Genomic DNA, 25265 nt, shown 5'->3' on the forward strand with positions numbered 1-25265 from the left:
ATCAATGCCTACTGTGGGATGTTCACGTTTCTCGGTCACACTTTGAAGAGCTTGTTTAGGATATTGAAACCGATAAGCATGCTTTTCTAGAGGGAAATCGGAAGATGGTAAAATTTTTGTTTCTGTCTATCAATAATGCAACTCTTCAATTGTGATGCTGCAATGGTGTCCTTAACTTTGGTCGTGGAATCGCTTGAATAACTATATATAGGATATCTATAAAACTTAGTAGGTACAACAATCTGTGCCTACCAGGTTATGTCTACCACTAGAACTCGTAAAGTTATGTGTACAGAGAAACTAGATATGTATCAATCACTAGTACACGCCGCGTGGTTTAGCCCGCGTGGTTCCCGTTCCCGTAAAAATACGCGGATAAAATATAGCTTATAGCCTTCCTCGATAAATGGGCTATCTAACACTGAAAGAATTTTTCAAATCGGACCAGTAGTTCCTGATATTAGCGCGTTCAATAAAACGAACAAACAAACAAACACTTTAGCTTTATTAGTATAGATTACGTTTAATATTATAATTTTATAATGATAATCTATTTTGTCGGAATAGCCCTGGAAAATAAACAAGACATGCATAATCCCATCTATGCCATTTTGTGAAAACAGTTAGGGGCCTACTTATTTTGACCATCATAAAGAGAAATTACAGTCACTGTAGATACAATTGACTAAGTGCGGTGAAAGCATGTTGCAGTACCGTTAGATTAGTGTACGCGTTTAAAAATGATCATCATCATTACCTTTAACTTAGGATTTGGAGTTTAGACCCCACCACGCTGCTACAATGAGGATTGTTGGCATATTCACTATTCATACCTACTAACTTATAACCAAGAGATTTTACCATTAGCACAGAAAACATACTAGTAGTCCGTCTGTCAAAATTGACCGCATCTCATCATTCTTACCTTGTTATTACGTGTTCTTCTTACTTCTCCTAACTTTTACGACATAATGTGCAAAATGGTAAAGGTCGCCATTGACGGTCAATTATTCTCGCGTTTCTGAAAAGCAAACGGCAGTACTCACGCGGCATACTATACAAATCATGTACGCAGTGCACAACACACGATCAATTATAGTCGTGGGTGCTACAGAAATGTAAGAATAATTGACCGTTTGAGGGTAGCATAAGACTTTTAGTAGTCTATATACAGGGTGCTGGGGAGTATTTTCCATATTTCAAACCGAACTGCATAGCTAATATTTTTCTAACTAAAAAAAAAGTTTTTAATTTTTTCATACAAAGTAATTTAAATAATTCCGACTATTCATGTAACACATGCCTTTATCTATCGTTGCATTTTTAAATTTATAAGGATGCGTATAAAGGGACACATTTTAAGATCAACATATTTACAAAATAAATATTATTTAATTCTCAAATATTCATTTTAGAACACAATACATGTTTCTTGAACATTTTGAATTAATTTTTGTTAAAGTGCTCCGAAAAATACTCCCGAGCAACCTGTATAATTAAAATATATATTTAGTTTAGTACATATACCTCTTATAACCTCAATAATTATTATTAGTAGAAATTTTCACAAACTACTACAAAAATTTATAATCTGTTTGTATCAGCATTTTAAAATACAGATTATACAAGAAACCTAGTAAAAACTTAGTATTTTCTTAAAAAGTAATTTTCGTGTGGAATATAGACCCACCGCATGGTCTCCATTCTACACAACTACCCCTCCGAGACTCTCGCGACCAGTTGGCTTCCAACAACTCTAATATATTTATTTCATAATTTACCCTAACAACAGAAGCGCATACTTTAAGAGTTTCTAAAGTTTCACAAAAAATAATTTTAGATTGGAATATATCTGATTTGTGTTTTTAATAAAGATCTGCAATAACGAATCGTCGTCATCAACCCATATTCGGCTCACTGCTGAGCTCGAGTCTCCTCTCAGAATGAGAATCCGGTCAAACAAAGAGAAAAAACGTATATGCTATCAAAATAAACCCAAAACTCGCGACATTGGACGTTCTCTATTGTTGTTTTGATTAAACTTGGACAGGGCGCGGATTGTCCCCGTTCGGTGCGTCCGCCAAATTGAAATGGACGTGAAAATATTTTTACGCATACAAAAAACCTTCGCACAGCATATGTACGTCGCTAGTTGTAATATTCTCAAAGATAAATCGTTCATCGTTGAGCTCGACGTCGACAACTTGAAACACATTATTATTTATGCGACCAACTTCGCCCGGTGTTTATGTTACTGTAAAATCATTTTAGTAATATACGTATATTTACCTACTGGTAATGACTTCTCATATAGCTTTGAGATATCAACAATTTTTAACAACAAAATTTATAATGGAGCTATTGTTAAAGAAATATTGCTTGTTTAATTAATTATTAACATACAAATTCTTGTACTGTAACTACCGTAATTATTACCTAAGATAACTTTAAAGTTAAGTAGGTGCCCGCGATGGGCGCCTAATTAATTAAATATTTAGGAAATTAATGTATTACCAAAATCACAGGTAGTTTGACCGATGTATCAGCGTTGAATTAAATAATTTACGTGTAAAGAATAGAACCTGCTGGTATTGTTTTACGCGTCAATAGAGTTTGATCTTTGTTTATTTTTTAATACAATATGAAAACTGAAAAATCTCAGATTTCTGAGTTTTAAAAATACGTGGTAAATGAAAACAAATACAAAACATCAGTTATGGGTTTGTTTATGTATTTTTTTACGTTAGTTACTAAAAAACTGTACATATATACCTACCTTTTATTTATTAAAGAATACGACCTAGGTTATATGCATCTATTATTAAAATTTTTATTCGGGTTCGGGTATTACAAATTTTAGATCAAAATACGATAGAGTTTATCATTGATTGGGTCACAATGGTACAGAATACTTTCGTAACATGCAAATTATTTGAACACACTAATTATTATATCACAAAGCATCACACTGGCAGAGTTGATTAAAATCGGAACACAATTGAAAAATTCGGAATCGAAACGGTCCAGCGGCCGGATCGTGTCCCTGAACGTTGCGCTGAAATTACTAAACGCTTTCCTCATCTTAACTAATCGACTATAAAAGAGCCGACGACAACTAACAAGGCATAGACACAACAATCAACATGAAGTTGATTGTAGCTGTAGGTTTACTCTGCCTTGTGGCGGTGTACGGACGAGAACTCGCTGAAGATGAGAAGGATCTCGTAGCTGCTGCGAGCGACAAAGGTCATTCCCACAAATCTGGTGGCGGCAAGGAGCATCACCATCACCACCATCACGACCACGGCGAAAAAGGTCACAAGGGCCACAAAGGCCACCACCATCACCACAAAGGTGATCACGGTGAACACCACAAACACCACCACGGTGAACACCATCACGAACACGGCGACCATCACAAGAAGCACTGGGACGAGCACGACCATCACGGCCACCACCACGAAGCCGGACACCACCATAAAGGAGGCAAGCACGGCCACCACAAGCATCATGACAAAGGAGAAAAAACCGACGGCTACCACAAGAAATACCACAAGGACCACTTCCACAAGGACCATCACTTCTACGATGACCATCATCACGAAGGCAAGCACCACAAGCACGGGCATCACGAGGGACATCACGACAAACACGGAGAACACCACAAGAAAGGTGGTCATCACCATCACGGTCATCATGAGCATCACCACGGTAAGCACGGTCATCATGACAAGCATCATCACGACGAGAAGCACCACGGCCACAAAGGACACGAGGGCCACGAGGAGCACCATCACGGTCATCACGACCATGGCAAGAAGGGTGGCCACAAAGATCATAAGGCATGGGGCTTCCATCACGGCAAGCACTGATCTCTATACGAACTGTGATATTTTTAATTGTAAGAATTTGTTCAACTATTGTTTAACATACCAAATAGTTCGCTTCCCCTCCTATTTATATCTTCCAATACTTCTCTTCATAGTTAAGTTTCTAGAAGACAAATCGATGTTCTTACCTCTTCAATCTGTTATCTAAACAGACTATTATTTGTTATGTTAAACCTTAGTGAGTGAAAGACTTGTGTTGCCTTTGTTATTTGTTACGGGTTTTGTTAATTTTGTATATAAGTAAATATTTTATAATAAATAACTATTCCATAGTACTTTTGAATTATTTAAATATTGACAATTTTTTTAAGAAGTAAAAAAATACATATTGGAAAAAAACTAAAATTATAGCTCAATGATTATAACGTTGAATGAATTCTTAAGGATTACATTATAACGGGAGCAGGTATCTTACTCTTATATTTTTATTAAAGTCTCTACTTTAATAAAAATATAAGAGTAAAAGATAATAATAATTAATTAGTGAAATCCAAAACTTACAGCCGATTCTCGTTTTTTAATTAATTATTCAATGAAGAGTATGTTTTTATTAGAATAACAATTTGTTACAGTAAAGAAGTGTAAAGAAAATAATTGTCAAGGTGTCACCTTGACACACTTTAAAATACGTGAAATTCATTAGCCTCGTCTTTCAATTAAATTATCAAACTTGTATTTAACCAAAATTTAAGAATAATATTGATTTGTGAGAATCTTTCATGGATTGGAAGATGTGGCAACTAAATAAGTACCTACTATAAAATAAATTTAAAAAAAGAACTCACTGACCTCAATCTCATAGTCTTAGCAGCTACAAGTTAGAGCATTAGACGACAAAATTTCTCCGTAGTTGCTAGAGAATAGCAATATGTGGTGACATTTAGACAACGTCTGTCTGCAACGCTATGCCTGTCTGAGTCACAAAATTTCCAAGTTCCAAAGACGTAGCTAACAAGTAGGAGTATATCAACATTAATTTGTGTACTATACAATACTTTATCACGCAAACGAATTTCAATGTATAGGCAATGATCTCTAATAGTGTACAGGCAATTTCGGAAAATCCGTTTGCATGAATAGAAAGATGCCCAACGTGCTTATGTGTATAAATTGAAGGTTCGTTTCATTAGGGACGGCGCAGTGGTTTGCGCTGTGGAACTACAAGACGGAGGTCCTTAGTTCTATCCCCGTCTGGCTTCGGCCGTGGCTAGTTTCCAACCTACCGGCAAAGACGTACCAAGCGATTTAGCGTTCCGGTACGATGTCGTGTAGAAACCGAAAGGGGTGCGAATTTTCATCCTACATTTATTCTCCAAACTACTAATGGATTTTATCCGTGGTCTTTTGGCAGAGGTTTTTATGTTATTGTTGTTTAAATTTTATTATTATTTATATTATTCAACAGTCAATCAATTTTTTTCAAAAAAATCAAACAATTTTTAAAATTGACATTTGACTTTTCTCTAACGTTTAATTTAATTTGTTATGTTTTAAAATAAGTGGCGGATCTAACTCGCACTCAAAGTCCAAAAAAATGCAATGACCCTTCTCCCAATTTTGACTGACAGAACAATTTGAAGTTGCCCTTCTTCATGTCAATCCTAGCGTCACTCCTAATTTACCTTTTGAAACCCTTTTTGTTTACGTCAATGGAATATTTATGGTGAATTCGCTCCAGAATAGTTAATTTTACATAGTATTTTAAATTTTGAGTTTCAAACATACTAGCGACAACTTTGATTTACTAACATGTATTTTTAAATTAATGAAATTCAAGGAATATTTAATAAGCGGATAGATAAAGCTCTTTATCCGTTAAACTATAATAATATGTAAGCAGATAACGTATTTGATAAATGATTCAAACAAACAAACAAACCTACTCACGAAGGAACAACAATATAAAATACCAGCTACCAGCCACGCGGTTTCACCCGCGTGATTCCCATTCCCGTAAGAATGCGGGGATAATATATAGCCCATAGCCTTCCTCGATAAATGGGCTATCTAACACTGATATAATTTTTCAAATCGAACCAGTAGTTCCTGAGATTAGCGCGTTCAATCAATCAAACGAACCAACTCTTTAGATTTATAATATTAGTACGGATTTGATTTCGGCTTTTACATGAAACTTGTATGTTCGTAGCCGGATCAACTCACCTACAAAAATCCTTTTATCCATTTATATTATATTTATCCACATATTAGTAATTTCTGCTCCTTTGTCTCTTTGCGGTAAGCATAGCTTCTGTTCTGCCCAAGTTTCTTACTTCAACTTCCAAATACTTAGCTGCTGATTTAGTAACTTTGAGTGATGTATAAACTTAAGTACAAGTTGTTAAACTATCTACATTAATAACGTGTAGTTTGTAACAGCTATGTCAGTGAGTACAGTTAAATTAAAGCAAATATAAAATGTAACATTTCGTCTAAGTTCTTTAAACAAAATCGTTGGTATTAAACCTGACTTATGAGCTCTGGAACCTAAGATCAGGTTATGAAATGAAGTTTCCTATTTTTATAGATTTTGTTTTTTTCTTTCTAAAAATGCTTTGAACCAACTACATTGCCTCGCAAAAAAGAGTAAAAGAGGTTGACTGCTAATCTACCGCTACCAGGGTGCACTCAAGAAAGAGAGATGATTTGATGTTCATTTTAATAGGTTGTTATTAAAGACCAAAATAGTGAATAGCCCAGCTGTTCCTAGTAAAGTTTCATGAATAGGCTGATGATAATTATAATTTATGAAAAATTTGAGGTTATGTTATTTTTAAATGTCTAATGTGTTTTTATATTAGTGGTTTAACATCAAAATGACGGGTTATAATTCGTTTCTAAAATTAATTAAAAACCTTCAAAAGTCTTTACCTACTCCTTTAGTGGACAGAGGCGCAAACATCCTGCAAGTTGTAAAGTCCGGTGAAGCTATTAACTTGCTTTACAGTAACTTAGTTTATTACTAACTTGCCCAAGTATAGTGTAAGTAACTCGCCCAAGTGTAGTAAGGTAGTTAGAAAACTGTCTTCATTAACAACAAGCGAGAACCTCATACTCGTAGATGCAAACATGCACTGCCTACCCTGAGGATTCAGTAAAAACCTGTATTGGCAAAGGAAATTTCCCATTTCTTACAATTTGTTAGTCTAGTGCCTCTCCTAGTTAAAAACTTTGTGCCACTGTTTGTGGTACTGATATTATATATAGACGAATATTTATATTTTATTTACGTTAGCTAAAATTATGTAGAAAAAATCTCAGTAGATAATGAAAGTATAAACGGTACCTAAAAACGGTGATTAAAAAAAACTATTTTTAAAATTTTCGTCTTTTTTCTGAAACGGCTGGACCGATTTTGACAGGATTCTACGCTCAAATAGCTCATGCTATAATGTAAATTTACGAGTATACTTAATAAAGGAAGTAAGCGTATGAAACACCGAAACGTTCGCGGTATAATTTATATTGATAGCTCATGAATAAATAAATTTATTTTCCAATTCTGTATCCAAACGGACTGTAAGCAAACTTAAACAAATGGATGATTGCAATTAATTCAGGTCAATAGACCGGGCTTAAACTGCAGTAAAACTGCACCAGACAACTAGGATGCATACAGTATAGTTTTATAACTAAACCAATTTGTATTCGGAATCCCTAAGCTACGGTAGCAAGCGATACGATGAGATAACGGTATTTACGTTGAGGCAAGTGAATTAGATACTTAAGTTCATTATTGTTCTTCAAAGATTGTATTTTGTATTGAACTTTTATGTTACCCTTATCGGGTTCTGTACTGGAGTCGTTTATTTTTTCGTGTTGTTATATCTTTGTCAATTCAAAAACATATTAGTACTTCTTGTTTTTCACAATGTTATCCCATCAGGTAGGGTCAATTTTTCTGTTAAAACAGCACTATCTTAGACACAATATGTTAATTGGCATATTATACAAAATTTAGATACAAAACTACCTAACAAAATGTCATCTGATTTGAATTTTGAGATTGATTTATTTTAATAGCTTGTTAATAAAGACCAAAATAGTGAATAGGCCAGATGGTCTACTTTGCCCGATATTAGACTATGCTGCTCTATATTCATCTATCTCATACATATTAATAAGTCTCATTTACCTGTAATTACACTAGCAACTATACCATTCAGATCAAAATGATTGGAGGTAGAGCCCCCCTGACAAACTAGATCTAACGTAAAAAGCTCTACATAGCACAATTACACCTTGATTTAACTTAAAACATTTCTTTCGTTTTTCAGTAGTAGCGAATCAACCAACATTAACGGGAAATACGACGCTAGGGCTAATACGAAAGCAAGAACACCGATTCGAACAAATATCTGGGAAACAGTTAACGATAATGCAGTTACGGCCACTTACCTTTATTGCTTCGCAACTTGCCATTTTGCCAGTGACTACGATTTTTGTGAACCAACTTATTTGGGATAAATGTTTAAATGCATCTAATTTGCTGTTTACTGTTTATTGCAATTATCATATGATAAATGAATGACAATCGTACTCTTAAATACGATTTATATAATGATATTTTCATATAATATGTTTTTAACAAGCTGTTTTGAAAAGTCAAGCATGTCATTAGTTTCTCAAAGCTGATTTTCCTAATAATTGCCAGCAGAGACAGTTACACTTCTTAGAAAATAAAAATATAACAATAACAATAATTATATATTACCAGCGTGGTTCCCGTTTCCGTAAGAGTACGGGGATAATATATAGGTTGTAGCCTTCTTTAATAAGTGAGCTATCTATCACAGAAAGAATTTTTCAAATCCAACCAGCAGTTTCTGAGATTTGCGCGTTTAACCAAACACACATACAAACTAACTCTTCAGCTTTATAATATTAGTATAGATTTACAATTACAGATGTAGTGCGATAAACAAGGATAATTGATCTTAGATGATCAAAGAGAGTATTAGATATAGAAAATTGTGATAATAATAAATATCAAAAAATTTAAATCGTACTTAATACCTACTAGGCATGGTACCACAGTATTAATAGTCACAGATAGTGGATATACCAGATAACCGTATGCCAAGCGATTTAACGTTCCGGTACTATGTTGTGCAGAAACTAAAAGGGGTGTGTCATTTTCATTTTCCTCCTAACAAGTTAGTCCGCTTCCATCTTAGATTGCATCATCACTTACCATTAGGTGAAATTGTACTTCAAGGACTGGGAATTTGTAGGTAAAGAATAAATGCCGCTAGATAACTTCCTCTAGAAAAAAATCTATTTAATCTATTTAATCAAAATATCGTATTATAAACAGCATTAAAATTACAAAGAGGCGTATAAAAAATAAGAAAGTTACTATATTTGCGGGGTCAAGAATAAACTTTTCCTTACAAAAGATACGAGCAAGTTAATATTATACAAATATATATATAAACCGTTAAAGAATTTTAATAACCTTGTAAATTGAATTCGTTTTACAACAATAACTGCTTTTTTTAAAAAGAATATTCAACAAGAATTTCATTATGAGTATCGAAAAGTAGAAGCGTAATTAAAACGCTGTTCAAATGAAGCAAAGTGTCATTGTCAAACGCCACGCTCCGGTGAGCTCTCGACGTCACTCGGAGCATTGCTCGTCGAATGAGAACTGTGATTAATACTGGCGCAAGTTACAAGCGGACTGCTAATTAATATCCTGAGATTTTTACTCAATGGAAAGCTACTAAACAACAAGCCCTTAAACAAAAATTACCTGTGAAATGAACTAACGTGAATAACGCTTAGAAGGCTGTTCCTATACAATCTCACCTGATGGTAAGTGATGATGCAGTCTAAGATGGAAGCAGGCTAACTTGTTAGGAGGAGGATGAAAATTTACACACTCTGAACACTATGCCATCATTTCTGAGCGGTACAGTGGTGAGTACGCGAGTAAATGGAATTTCTCAGGTACAAATGATGAATTACGAATAATTATAATTATTTCTTAACAAGTGTTAAGAAATAAAATGGGGATTTAATTTAATCCTATTTATATCGGGTTAAATTTTAAAGAAAGACTTAACTCTGCTAGGTCTATACCTCGTAGAGTTAAGTTTCTATCCCCCATCCCATTAATCTTAAACCATTGTAGCGTTGGGTTTTAGAGATATAATATTTTTTAGAATATAATTATTTTGATAAAATCGCTACCGCTTATAAAATGGGTCCTATTATTCGTGCTTAAAGTGTCTCGAACATCTGTAACCCTTTAGCCACAGTAAAGATATTACAACCAGTAGTTGGACTTCATACTAGAGGTCGAAACGCGAGCTATACCTACGCACCCTGAACATGGGGTGATCGTAGGGTGAAGACAGTCGCGACTGTGCCGCGGTGACGAACGAACGCACGGTGTATTAACAGAGTAAAGTGTATTAATAGTATTAGATTTTTTTAATTATGACCAGTAGGAAATACTGTGCCGTTTTTGGATGCATGAATTCAAAATTATCCCATCCAGAGATAACTTTTTTTAAGTTACCTGGAAACTCTGAAAGGTAAGACTTTAAAATAAATTTACTTATTAGTAGGTAGGTACATAATCTTGTATTTTTTAATGGATAAGGTATTTCTTTTTATCTCCAGAATAAAGGTAGGTATCTGGATTAGTAAATAAAGTGAATAGAGTAAAGGAAAGTGATTGACACGATTGAAATAGGTAGTTATACGCGGTTCATGAATCACGATACAGTAGGTACGATAAGCTTGTGTTAAAACCTCGACTGCTTGTACAATGTTTTGTGTGACTGTGCTCGGATCATTTGTGTTTTGTTACCCGACTGTGGCGAAGCCCAAAGGAGGAGTATGTGTTTGAATGTTATGACTTGTTGTTGTATGCGGGCGACGGGAGGAAAGGACTGCGCGGGTGTGAAGTCGTACGCGCTGGGCATCGTTACCCCCCTCCCGAACCGCGCCGACCTTCGGGAGTGTTACGAACAAATTTGCCAAGCACACATACTGATAAATGATATGTCATTAGACTCGTCTAGATAGGCTGAGTGTCACTGGGTAACTTAGTTCTTAAAAAATCAAAATGGCGGATTTTATGCGCTTTAATGTGCAAGCTCATAAAACTTTTGCTCAGCTTGGCATTGGTGACAAGAATTTTAACCGACTTCCAAAAAGGATCGTATCATATTTACAGCGATATTTCAGTCATTTGTAAACCGTTTCTTTTTTGTTTGGATGAATATTCTTTCAGGTTAGTCCCATTTTTTTCATGTCAGGATCTGATAATGGCATCCTAGAGAAATCTAGGGGAACTATCGTATCGTAGGGACAATTAGTGCGTTTGTTCATTGTTTTATTATCTATTTTAAATCACTACAATTTCATGAAGGTATTTATCTTTTTTTTTATTTGTTCACGTAGTGTGGAGGTAATACCTAGATGGCATCACGGAAATAAATATGTTTAAGAATACGACCAATCCTTCAAGATCATTGACGTAGTATCAGCCTTAATTAAATCAACCAATCAAAAAATACGCATTTTTATTTATCACTTCCCATTTTACTACAATTTACAAAGTATTTTATTTGTTTATATAAAAAAAGTTTATTTACAATCACAAAACTAAGTGGAAACACAAAGTTAGCAAATGTAATTAAAATGCTGCAGGCGGGCAGCCCTATGACATGTTTACGTACCGCGCGGCTGTAGGTATTTATTTCAAAAATACGGCCGAGTTATTATACTGCTTGTAATATCTTTACTGTGCTTTAGCGTTGAAAGTAAGTGAATACTCTTGTACGGAGATAGAAGTAGTTAATTTGTTTGACGCCTATTTTATTGAAAAGCTGCCTAATGAAATATGTATGAATTCCTCAGAGTGGAGGCGTTTTTTTTAAATTGGCGTTTTTATTATGAACTTATTATAACTAATCAACGTTATTTTGCTACATTATATAACAATTTGGCGTGTAATGTAGGTAACAAAAAATGTTTGTTAAAAGTCACTGTGCAGACACAATATAATTAAGTTGTTTTCTAAACATATATGATAACTAGCTGACGCCATGCGGTTTCTCCCGCGTGGTTCCCGTTCCTGTAGGAATATGGGAATAATATATAGCCTATAGCCATTTTTGATAAATGGGCTATCTAACACTGACAGAATTTTTCAAATCGAACCAGTAGTTCCTGAGATAAACGCGTTCAATCAAACAAACAAACTCTTCAGCTTTATAATATTAGTATAGATGAGATTAGATAAAATATTTATTATTGATTTCGAGATCCTATGAACTTACTGTTTAAAACGAATGCCATATATTGATTACAATATTATTGTCTGGTTGTATCTATTGGTCATTTAGTAGTTCAGTTTGCTTAAACTCTTTTTCACTGTTCACTGATCTACTATAGTTATTAATGTTATTTTTTTTTATAATTTCTTTTGAATTTTTCTAATAGAACATTAACAAAATTAAAAAAAATGTACAAGGCAAATATTATATAGCAAAAACAAAACATCTACTAATCAATTGATTAATAAATTTTTGAATATTTGTATTGAGTTCTATAAAACGAAAATGTTTTTCAGCGTTTTAACATCAAAAAGGTACACAAAGGTGCAAAGAGTAAGTTGTTGACCAGAATGGGGGCTATGTGTCTCGGTGAGGCGGGTATCAGGCGAGTAACACCAGCCGTTAGTTTGGCTTCAATCCAGCGATAACTGGTGAAATACTCTTACATGTGCCGCTTGGAACTAAAACTAAAACCACGAATGGTAGTTTATGATTGTTTTGTTTTTTTTTATTTAGCTACAAGTCATCCCTTGACTGAAGATTCACCTGATGTTTGAGCATAATTGCAAACTGAACCTGAAAAACCATCTGAGATTACTGTTTATGACATTCATTGTTTTTTTTTTTTATTAAATGGCAAGTCTTTGCATGGTATCACTTCATAATATGTTTAGTGACGTTATCGGATTAACTTAAAAGAGGTACTAGAAACTAAAAATCTTACGATTACTGTTTTAATAATTTTGTTTTTTTTTTTATTGAAAACCAGGTAACCCCTTGACTGCAATGTCATCTGGTGTTCCGTGATGGTACATTTAAGATGGTAGCGGGCTAATTTGTAACTGGTACTACTGTGCCGATGAATAATTTATGACCATATTTTTTATTATTTAATGACAAGATAGCCCTTGTCTGCAAAACTTCTGAAGGTTTATCAGGCATCGTGTCGTATCACTAAATAGATTGGCGGTATGTCTTTGCCGGTAGGGTGGTAGCTAGCTAGCCACGGCCGTTGCCTATCATCAGACCAGACCTTTTATTTTTTTGTGAAATGCTTTTACGCATCCCTATCATAGAGTGACAGGCAGAACTGGCATTCTATGATATGTATGTATCTGGGTAGGTGGGACTCACTGATACCCACTAAAACCCAGCGGAGCAACCTGCGTCCTATTGGGATGCAAAAGGATCGCGAAAGCAGGCACTTTCGCATCCCGACGCGATTGTTTCACTCAATGGTGTCTACAACTACACCTTCAGACCAGACCTGAGCCAATATATAGATTAGAAAACAAAGTCAAGCTGGGAATCGAACCCAGAAACCCTGTTGAGAACCACAGCATACGTACTTTGCCAAAGAGGTCGTCAATTAACGTTCCTACAATATTAGTAAAATCAAAAGTGGAATGCAGTTTATATTCTAAGCCTCAATTTTTACATCTACCCGCATATTGACAAAAAATCAACATTGCTAAGCTTTCGATCACACATTTAATTACTTAAACGGACGCAGTGTTGTACCAATCGCCATCCCATCGCGTCGATACGTGACACCTGCGTAGACTGAGGGATGCGCGTCAACAAAGCGTATATAACTGGGAAAGTGAGATTAACCTTATGTTTGCTCTTATTTTTTTTAGCCTTAGTTTTAGTTAGTTAGTTAGCCCTTTACATGATGGAAGCAGGCTAACTTGTTAGAAGGAGGATGACATCGTACCGGGACTATTTCACGGCTAATAAGCCACATCCGTGATAGCCCAGTGGATATGACCTCTGCCTCCGATTCCGTAGAGTGTGGGTTCGAATCCGGTCCGGGGCATGCACCTCCAACTTTAAATATCACGTGTCTCAAACGGTGAAGGAAAACATTGAGAGGAAACCTGCATACCAGAGAATTTTCTTAATTATCTGCGTGTGTCAAGTCTGCCATTGTATTATATTAGAAAATTAATCTATATGGTAGACCTTTTAGATTAATTTTCTACAAAAATACTAAAATCACAATTGAATGGGGGTGAGGGTAGAAGGGTGAAAAATACTATTTTCATACCCACCAAATTTACTTAAATAATCGATCGAGTCGTTTCGGAGGAGTGTAACCACAAACACCTTGACACGAGAGTTTTCAATATAAAATGAATGTTACACAATTTTCCCAATCACTTGTCTACGTTGTACCTAATAAACAGAAGAAAAAAATAAATGTGCTGAACCCTCTTCTAATTGAAGATAATTTCGAGGTCAATAAACTTTACAGCTAGTTAGTTTTTTGTATAAAATTCTAGTCTGCCAGTTTTTTGCTCTACCTTTCTTATAACCGCATTATCACGGTTGGGTTGATTCTTCATTTTACTTACCTTATCCAATGAGTCCGCTGTTACTCCATGTCTTCCGTTTTTTCCGACTGATTTAAACATACATTTTTATGTATAAATAAATATCTATACTAATATCATCACGATTAATAAATTAATCTCAGGAACTACTGGTCCGATTTAAAAAATTCTTTCAGTGTTAGATAGCCTACTATTCCTACGGGAACGGAAACCAAGCAGGTGAAACCGCGAGTTTTCTACTAGTATGTAATAAACAGAATTTAAACAATTCACAAAAAAAATTGAATGACAAATTGATTCATGCGTCAGGTGAATAAGAGTTAACATTTGTCTTGAATAACATTTGCAGCATTTAGCGGGCGGTTGACTGTTTTCGAGAGTTGTTTTGTTTTCGGGCGATGAACCGTTAGCTATTTTTTTCCCTGGACGTCACGGTAACTACGGACTCCCCACCCAGGCGCTACATATTACGTAAGAGACGCCTCTAAATAAAACGACAAAGGTAATAAAATACCAATTTCAATAATATCTATCTGTCACTGTAATTTAAGTTACGGATCAATATTAACGTGTGTTAATGTGTGTGTGTGTGTTAAAAGTGTTGTAAAGAAAACCTAAACATTATTATTTAGATACTGAACCAAGTAGATATATTTCTAGTTGATAACCTAAAAAGATCTCGGTCTCTTCTTTATTTAATCTTAGAACATATCTGCTTTATTTCCTTTTCTGAATTATATACACAAATGAGCCGTCACAGTGAATAATACTTTCATATAATATGTGGTCCTAATAAAAGGCGAAAGCGGAAATAAATAGGTATTATGTTTATCTATTTCTATCTATATTGCCTATTCTATAACTATCATTATCTTTATCGTTGATTTAGATTAATTAAACGAATGCCTACACATTGGACAGTTCTGCTTCTCATTACAGTAATCATGAAAAAATATCTTTTCAAGGATTGGATTTTTGTTAACGATTTTTAAGTGTAAAATCACTCACTAAATTAGATCTTTTGAATTTATATCTTTCTGATGAAAATAGCAAATCACTAATAAAAGAAATCTTATATATTTATCCCGAGAAAATAGTTAGGATATTCATAATTTGTAACCCATTTCAAGTTACTCCTAGTTGAGTATTTAGCCAACCAGCCGACCAACGCAATATAATATATCGTCTATGCTAATATTATTAAGAGGTACTTAAGTAAACTTTGTTATCGCTGTAATCGGGGGTAATCGCTGGATCTACTGATCCGATTTTGAAAATTCTTTTAAGTACTTTTTACCACTTGAAAGTCTTAAAATAAAGCTATACTTATCTCAGTAATTGGTTACCTTTTTTTTTTTTTGTTTTACGCCACCTGCTGATGTCCTTAAGTTTTCCTAAACAGAAGGTTGTCTGAAATAAATTAGCGATTTATTTCAGACAACCTTCCTTAACGATAAGGCCGCCTTTTGTATGCTGATCTCTTCTTAATATGTTTTTATTTCACTTGTATTTTTCTTTGTGGTGTGCAAATAAAGAATATCTATCTATCTATCTATCTACCTTTAGAATTATATTAAAAGGACTATAATTTGTCGCTTAGACTACACCCCACTTACCTCTCAACAAGCAAGCTGCCTCGTAAAATGGCGTCGATCATAAAAATATTTGATTAGGCCCGCTTTCCACCGTGCCAATTCGTCGTCTTGAAACTTTTATTAGCCTGACGCGCTCTCGGAATTATTTAGTGTAATGTAGGGGTAATTTGCCAAGAGTGACGTCACACTACCACAGTACGTATCGTTTATCGCACACAGCCAAGTGCCGAACTAAAGATTTTTAGAAGTGGCTTAAGTTTAACGTAGATATATTTTTTGTCATAACAATTTAAAAAAATGAATTTTTGAGAGGTAGTTTAATTATAATGGATAGGTAATCAAATAAAGATACTCCTTCGTATCTATTAAAATAAATACATGACTGTAATTTTAAAGAAAATTTTAAGATGGATACTTTTAAATTTTATCGCTTTATATTATGAGTACTTATTGGAAAATATTTAACTTTTCAGAAAATATTTTTTTTGAAAAAAAGGCATTTCTAAAACTAAATTAAATTTATTCCATTTATTATAACTTTTCTTTTATTTTTTTTTAAATAATAATTAGGTATATTACGATTACAAACACTCGAGGATTCAACAAAGCTAAGAAACTAGTCACATAAATAAAGTTCAACAATTAAAATTAAGACTCAAAATGCAAGTTACCTCAGTTGCGTTAGTTTTGTTACTCCACATCCTCTAGCTAAGCCCGGCTTAAAATTTGATATTGTCACCTCCAAGTTCCTCTCTCACTCGTAACTTCGCTGACGAGGTAATAACTCTTCATCCTGTTTAACGTGAGTCGTGTTCCTTTATGGCTGTACATTAATAAGAGCACTCCCTGTTTTATATTGCACTGAAGTACGCCTTTAACTTTGAGTTTGGAATGTTCTAAGATTTTTGCAATTTTATATTCTTTGACGTAGGTACATTTTTTTTTATTCTTCATAAGTTAGCCATTGATAATCTTATCTGATAAGTGATGATGCAATCTGAGATGGAAGCGGGCTAACTTGGTAGGAGTAGGATGAAAATCCACACCCCTTCGGTTTCTACATGACCAGAACGCAAAATCGCTTGGCGGTACGTCTTTGTCGGTAGGGTGGTAACTAACCACGGCGGAAGCCTCCCACCAGCCAGACCTGGACCAATTAAGTAAATCTCAATCGGCCCAGCCGGGGATCGAACCCAGGACCTCCGTTTTGTAAATCCACCGAGCATACTACTGCGCCACGGAGGCCGTCAAAAATATATTCTTCGACGTAGGTACATTTTTTTTTATTCTTCATAAGTTAGCCATTGATAATCTTATCTGGTAAGTGATGATGCAATCTGAGATGGAAGCGGGCTAACTTGTTTAGGAGGAGGATGAAAATCTACACCCCTTTCGGTTTCTACGCAAAATCGCTTGGCGGTACATCTTTGCCGATAGGGTGGTAACTAGCCACCGCTGAAGCCTCCCACAAGTCAGACCTGAACCAATTCTCCCTCTCTCTCAAAAACCTTAATCCTCCCAGCGGGGATCGAACCCAGGACCTCCATTTTGTAAATCCACTGCGCATACCACCGCGCCATGGACGCCGTCAAAAATAGTACATTTTCTACCAAAACATTCAAGTTAGTTCAAAATAGTTAATAATAAAATTCTTTATTAAAATATATCTTTCGTATTTTTCTCAATAAATTCTCCTGGAGGGCATTAACTGGTTTGCCATATTTTATTAACAAATCACCGCACTTTAAAAAAGCGTGTACGAGTAACAAACAAACTACAAATAGTAATAAACAAATAACAAATTCACAAAGTTGAGATTATCTAACTAAAAACAAAATATTACAACTTTTCCAATATATTTTAAAAAGATAAGTATTGTGACAATAAACACAGCTCAATAATTCTGATTTTTCAAGATAATGTTATAGTCCAATTTTCAAAAATGAAAAAAATATGCAATTTACTTTTTTGATGGTTTGGCGATTAGCTTAGCTATAATTGAAACAACAATTTTATTTGTTATTGTTAATGTTGAGTTTCTTACCGGCTCCGCTCATTTCGGTCAGAATAAAATTTTTTAGCATATTTTAAAATGCGATTTTGAATTTATACAGTATATTATATTTTTTTAAGAGCCGTGATAGCCCAGTGGATATGACCTCTGCCTCCGATTACGGAGGGTGTGGGTTCGAATCCAGAGCCGTGATAGCCCAGTGGATATGACCTCTGCCTCCGATTCCGGAGGGTGTGGGTTCGAATCCGGTCCAGGGCATGCACTTCCAACTTTTCAATTGTGTGCATTTTAAGAAATTAAATATCACGTGTCTCAAACGATGAAGGAAAAACATCGTGAGGAAACCTGCATACTAGAGAATTTTCTTAATTCTCTGCGTGTGTGAAGTCTGCCAATCCGCATTGGGCCAGCGTGGTGGAGTATTGGCCTAACCCCTCTCATTCAGAGACGAGACTCGAGCTCAGCAGTGAGCCGAATATGGGTTGATAATGACCCACCACGTTACTCCAGTGCGGGTTGGCGAGCTAAGAGTGATAATGTTAAAATCATTAAATACCATTAACAGCTCATGAAGATAATGACCGGTCCCTGTAGCCAAGTGGCAAGTCGATTCTCTTTCTACGATCGCAAACGATTCGAAAACTAGAAAAATGTATGGGAATAACAGATTACGTGGCTTATCGATAGCAAATGTCATTCCCATACATTTTTCTAATTTTCGAAGCGCTTGCGATCGTAGAAAGAGAATCGACGTGTCATTTAGGTACAGGGGCCGTCAGCTTAACGTGCTCTCTAGAATACGGTGATGTAGCCCCACTAACTTCCTAACTCCTTGAATTTTTTTAGAAAGAAAACTCAATATCTCATAGTCCAGGATTCGAACCTAGGACCTCGTGATCCGAAACCACATAGGCTAACCACTGGACCAAAGAGGCACGATACGTAAGTAATCTATACTAATATTATAAAGAGGAAAACTTTGTATGTTTGTATGTTTGTTTGATTGTAATGAATAGGCTCAAAAACTACTGGACCGATTTTAAAAATTCTTTCATCATTCGAAAGCTACATTATCCACAAGTAACATAGGCTAAATTTTATTTTGGACAAAAATAGGGTTCCGTAAGATATTTGGGTTTTTCGGACACAAGGTGTAAAAAATCAACCAGAAAAGTAGAGTAGTGGTAGGTAAGAGTAGGGTAGGGGTAGGCTAGGGGTAGGGTAAGGGTAGGATAGGGGTAGTTGAAAGTTTACATCGAGTTTCACGCGGACGAAGTGGCGGGCGTCGGCTAGTCATAAATAACCGTTCTATTTGTAGGAGTAGGTAAAGGATGCGTCCTTACATGATTCGTCACTGCCAAATATCATATTGTTTACAAAAAACCAAACTCACTGTGCTGGTTCGGCATATACTGGCACATCATCCGTCATGGAACCAACAATGTCGGAAAGAGGCAGTGGGTGGAGCATAATAAATCAGTATACACTTAGTTTTTGTATGTGTTCTCCATATTTCTGTTGAAAGGTTTAGGATTATTTTTGATCTTGGTAAAATATGCTTTGTCCACGTTAGTGTGGAATTTAGATTATACGGATATTTCGAATTTATCGATTATTTCAGTAGGAGTACTCTAGTAGAGCTTGTTGTTGCTTCCAGTCCTGGTTTAGCCCATAGACCGTAAAGCAAAAAAAAACCCTTTGAATAGTCTAAAAATCATTAAATCATGTGGTGCTGACTTCATTTCGCATGGCATAAATACGATACATGGGTTTTTTTAAATCGATTCTTTAAAACTACAATACTTAAAGATAGGGGGGTCTACAGGGGAAGATTTCTCCCCCTAATTAATTGTTCAAGTTATCTAGGTAGATTCTTAACCGATACCTATATAGTCGAAGTTTTTAATTTTTACAACAACAACGGGCACATAATTTCAATTATAAAATAATAACTCGAAGAAGTGTGGATTTCATCCTACTCCTAACAAGTTTACCCGCTTCCATCTTAGATTGCATCATCACTTACCATCAGGTGAGATTGTAGTCAAGGGCTAACTTGTAGAGAATAAAAAAAAAAGTTACAACATCAAGTTAGGTTTTCCATAAAAAGAAAATTTCCCATTAAACTCATCACCTGATTTCTTACACCATTTTCGAAGATTTTTCTTCGCCTTCGCCAAAGGATATCCTCAAATATTGTAGAAGCTTACTCAAAGCCTCGAGCACCCCTTTATCCACCCATTACCGGGTGTAGTTAGGGATTTTTCATACAAATTATGGTGAGCCTACTGTATAGAAATGTTGACAGACTCTATTATCAAGTAAGTTGGGCTTGAAAAACTATCTCCTACAGAATTTTTTTCTTTTGTATAACAAATATATATAATACGTTTGACGGTCTCCGTGGCGCAGCGGTATGCGCGGTGGATTTACAAGACGTAGGTCCTGGGTTCGATCCCCAGCTGGGCCGATTGAGATTTTCTTAATTGGTCCAGGTCTGGCTGGTGGGAGACTTCGGCCGTGGCTAGTTACCACCCTACCGACAACGACGTACCGCCAAGCGATTTAACGTTCCGGTACGACGGTACGATGTCGTGTAGAAACCGAAAGGGGTGTAGATTTTCATACTACTCCTAACAAGTTAGCCTCCTTCCATCTTAGACTGCATCATCACTTACCATCAGGTGAGATTGTAGTTAAGGGCTAACTAGTAAAGAATAAAAATAAAAAAAATTGACTTGAAAAACTATCTCATACAGATTTTTTTTTTGTGTAACAAAAATACAATTTTCTTTATGACAATGCGTGTGTTTACACAGTGTAAACACTAAACATAAAAAAATTCATATATTATCAACTGCCTGCGAGTGTTTGATAAACCAATAGATTAATTTACTAACTTTGACGTATTACGTACGTATTATTAGTTGACATATACGAAATTGAGATTCTAAGTAACAATAATGTCATCCGGTGCCTACTAACAACCCTTCGTGGATATCATACAGTAGGTAGATGACATTTCTCAGTTGATTTGATGTTTATTTTAATTGGTTGTTAATAAAGACCAAATTAGTGAATAAGCCAGCAGATGCGATGTAATACGCCACCAGCACCACTAATACCATTTAAAAAATGTATAAAAAACTAGCGGACGCCCGCGACTTCGTCCGCGTGGAGTTCAGTTTTTCACAAATCCCGTGGGAACCATGGATTTTTCCGGGATTAAAAGTATGTGCCTATGTGTTGATCCAGAGTAAAATCTATTTCCATTCCAAATACCATAACATACACTCTTACAAACATACACTCTTACACACACTTCTTACCCACAAACTTTTGCCTATATAAGTGTGATATGTATCATATCCCACTCCTATCACTGAATGCATAATACTAGGTACTAGCATATTATTGGTGTATTGTACCTACATATTATATGTATTCTGTGGTAGGCAGTCAAGGTCTTTAAATTCAAATCAGCACATCTGATGACAATAGAACTAATTATTTTATTATAATAGAATTTTATTCTAATTAGGATGATGATTTAAGATGTGCTAAATAAAATTACAAAAATATTATTACCCATTGTATTTAGCAATTAAATATATCTATAATAGGTACACAAGACGGTAAAATTAGATTTATAATGGTAATTTTACATGAGGTGATACAAACTGGTAGATAAAATTCATTTTTATTTAAACCCATCCATTGAAATGGCACTACATTAAAATCCCATGTCTTTTTTGTCTTCGGTACTATAGTTATCTATTATGTATATCAAATTAATAAGTTAATACAAAATAAATTAATATTATCTATTTTAATTAATAAAATTTAATATTCTAAATTCTAATAAGAAAAAAAAATCCTCCAACTATTCAGTTGTGTGCATTTTAAGAAATTAAATATCACGTGTCTCAAACGGTGAAGGAAAACATCGTGAGGAAAAGGAATTTTCTTAATTATCTGCATGTGTGAAGTCTGCCAATCCGCATTGGGCCAGCGTGGTGGACTAGCCCTTCTCATTCTGAGAGTAGACTCGAGCTCAACAGTGAGTTGATAACGAAACGGACGAACGAATTTCTAATAAATAGGTTGGAATTTTAGCCAAACATCGTTGTCAATGGCTCTTGAAAAGTTATGATCGGTCAGTTTTAAGTTTTCTGGAGTTGAGTCGCAAATTCCAATTTCAAATTTCTTCAAAATATTTGCAGTCACACTTCGAACGATACTTGTTGCTAATTGTTCACCTGTAACAAAGAATTGTCACATTGTAAAAGACCTCGACTGAACAAGAGAGTCTAGAAATCTAGAAATCGATTGTTAGTAGAACCTTTTTTTTGTCAATTTAAATACTGCAATACTGGAAACTATGAATGATTGACTTTTGAGAAATTGAGGAAGCGTTTATAAGTTTAATGAAACAATCACGAATTCAATTTTGTTTGTTCTTTTTATGTTTGTTCGAATTACCGATTACCGGTCCGTTGCGTTCGAATTACGAATTACCGATTATTGTTCGATTATTTGGCTGTCATAATTATGACAAAAAGTTTTAAACGTTGCTAATTGAACTTCGCAAATAGCCTAACTCTACACCAAGCCTTTAGAAAAACATACTCCTAACCGCAACATTCTTGAAGGTTTGTTTGCGTATAAAGGTTTTAGACCACAAGAAATAAAATTATACACTCGATCGCTTAAAATCTCCTTATTGAAAGTCCGAATACAAAAACGGAACCCTTAAAGAATCACTCCTGTAGTCCCTGTGCACCTGTCGCAATAATTTTTTTAGAAGCTTTTATTTAACTTGCAATATATGTATATGTATGTTAGAACTTTGAACTCAACTTTGAAGTAGATATCTAGTTAGTGTAGCTAGCGAGTATGTCTTTAGTGATGATGCTCATGTAAAGATTTTTACTTAAGACCAGATGGACCTTCTGCTTTGTTAACACACAGCATAAATATAATTATGTGAGAATGTTAGATTCGAGCGAAATTTTAATAAAACTATAATACTAATTAAGTTATTACTGCCCAATAATTTATTTGAACTAAGACTTACTTTAGCGTAAGATTTTGTAAGTTTACTTACCAATACATTTTCTAGGTCCAATGCCAAAAGGCAAATATGGTAACTTATTATCATCACTTTTTAAAAATCGTTCAGGATTGAATTCCTCGGGCTTATCGTAATACTTTTCATCTCTATGAATCGCTTCTACAGGTACATTGATTGTCACTCCTTTATCTAGAAGCAATTTCTTCCCCGGGAAAGTATAAGTTTTAACACATTTCCTTGTAATGACCGAATATGCTGGATACAATCTCAAAGCTTCTTTTAATGTCATATCTAAGTAATCATTTTCTTGCGAATTTTGTACACAACTCCTCGCCTTTTGTTGTATTTCAGGATTTTTCGCTAATTCGTACAACAACGCAGTAAGAACGTAATGGCATGGTATGTAACCTTCTCCGATGAAAAGAGCGAAATAAGAATAGGCCGTCTCCAAATCAGATCCCTTTTTGTATGGTTTATCATTGTATATTTCCTCTTGGGATATTGATTCCGTCTTTTCAATATCTTTCATCAGTATAGACTCTTTTATAACTTGGACGTATTTGCTAAAATATTGTTCGGGCAAAAGGTTCAATCTCAACATTACGTATACAGAAGGAAAAATATCCTTAATATAGCTTTTTATTTTGTCAAACAATGTTCTTCTTTGCATCGTTTCTCTAGCGTCCTTTATAACAAAAGAATTTTCCAAGTTATTATCGATAAGCAAATCTTTAAACACAACGTCCAATATGCCAGACAATAATTGTTGAACGTTCGCATCTCCATTGGTTCCTGACAAACATTCATGTAAACTATCTTCAATTTTAACATTCATTGTACTCAGTAATAGCTCAAATTTCCTTCTCAATAGAGTCCATTTTTCCCCTTCCGCATAAAACAAATTGTTTCGTAGACAAACATCCCTAGATCTGTCCAGCCCGTAGCCTCGGCAATGGAAATTCGAGAAATCTGTAGACATAACCTTTTGTACTGCGTCCGGATCCTTGATAATCAAATCTGGTATTCTACTTTTGATGCATCCTACGTATTTCTCCTTTGGGTTTTCTTTATAAAGTGTGTTTACTTCTTCTGTTGTGTTTCTCAGTCCCAAAACTCTATGGTAATCTGTGCCGAAGAAGGGTACCGGCGTTTTGTAGGGGATTTCTCTGACGTACCAGTAACTGAAGAACTTCGTGACATAGTCAAATGTTAGGGCCACTATCAAAATGGCTAGGACCGCTAGATTTAAAAGAAAACTTTCAAAAAACATTATCGCGTTCGCACGTGGCGATCTTGCGGTTAATACTGAGATTGGATGCTGTGAGTGGGTCATAGTAACGGTGAAACACGCTATTCGGTTAGGGATGGCACATTTATACTGAGTTTGTGAATTTTAAAATAAACAAAATTAATATACCTATACTCTTTATTTTGTACATCATAAATTAAATAAACAATAAAAAATATTACAGAAGATATAAAAAGGCAACCTTATCGATTCGTAGAGATTTTTCATATAACTTTATGACGAATGTGAGGAAAATATACAAACAAGATGTTTATTTCACAAAAGTGCACTAAGGACTAAAAATTATTGCGTTGTTCGGCTCTTGAAGTTTACTTAAGTATCTTTAGTATTCCTGCCATCCAAGGTTAACAAAAGTGTATCTACGGAATAAAAGTATTTAGTTTGGTAAGTACATTTAATTCCACATAAAACAATCATTTGAATAAAACTCTTCAACATAATTATTCAATGATATTAAATACTGTAATGATTACCTATGTAATTAGTACATTTTAGGTGTATTTTAAAAAATATATATTAGTTACTAATTAGCGAATATGGGTAGACCTTATAAACTTAAACCTTTCTCTTGAATTACTAACTGTCGACGTACAGAACATGAAATGCCATTCAATAGATAGTTTTCGAGTTTAACGCGAACATACAGACAGACAGGCACGCGGTGGAAGACTTTGTTTTTTATCTAATTTATATAAAACTCTTATCTATATATTTTTTTTTTGCAGCCAGTGCGGCTATAATTATTGTTTTTTT

At 34.8% G+C, this 25265-nt stretch overlaps 2 protein-coding genes across 2 annotated transcripts; one reads left to right on the forward strand and one right to left on the reverse strand.

Moving 5' to 3' along the window:
• Nucleotides 1–3143: 3143 nt before the first annotated feature.
• Nucleotides 3144–4086, forward strand: LOC112058499 (histidine-rich glycoprotein-like). The gene has a single exon (XM_024099376.2). It carries the CDS (start codon nucleotides 3144–3146, stop codon nucleotides 3870–3872), a length of 729 nt encoding a protein of 242 aa, XP_023955144.1. The 3' UTR covers nucleotides 3873–4086.
• Nucleotides 4087–21693: 17607 nt separating this feature from the next.
• LOC112058516 (cytochrome P450 6B2) lies at nucleotides 21694–24518 on the reverse strand. Its single transcript, XM_024099400.2, has 2 exons — nucleotides 23237–24518; nucleotides 21694–22388 (listed from the first exon to the last, which is right to left on the reverse strand). Exons 1-2 carry the CDS (start codon nucleotides 24471–24473, stop codon nucleotides 22222–22224), a joined length of 1404 nt encoding a protein of 467 aa, XP_023955168.2. The 5' UTR covers nucleotides 24474–24518; the 3' UTR covers nucleotides 21694–22221.
• Between the last annotated feature and the right edge of the window lie 747 nt (nucleotides 24519–25265).

This window comes from Bicyclus anynana, chromosome 9 (genome assembly GCF_947172395.1).
Source record: "Bicyclus anynana chromosome 9, ilBicAnyn1.1, whole genome shotgun sequence".
Classification (NCBI taxonomy): Eukaryota; Metazoa; Arthropoda; class Insecta; order Lepidoptera; family Nymphalidae; genus Bicyclus; species Bicyclus anynana.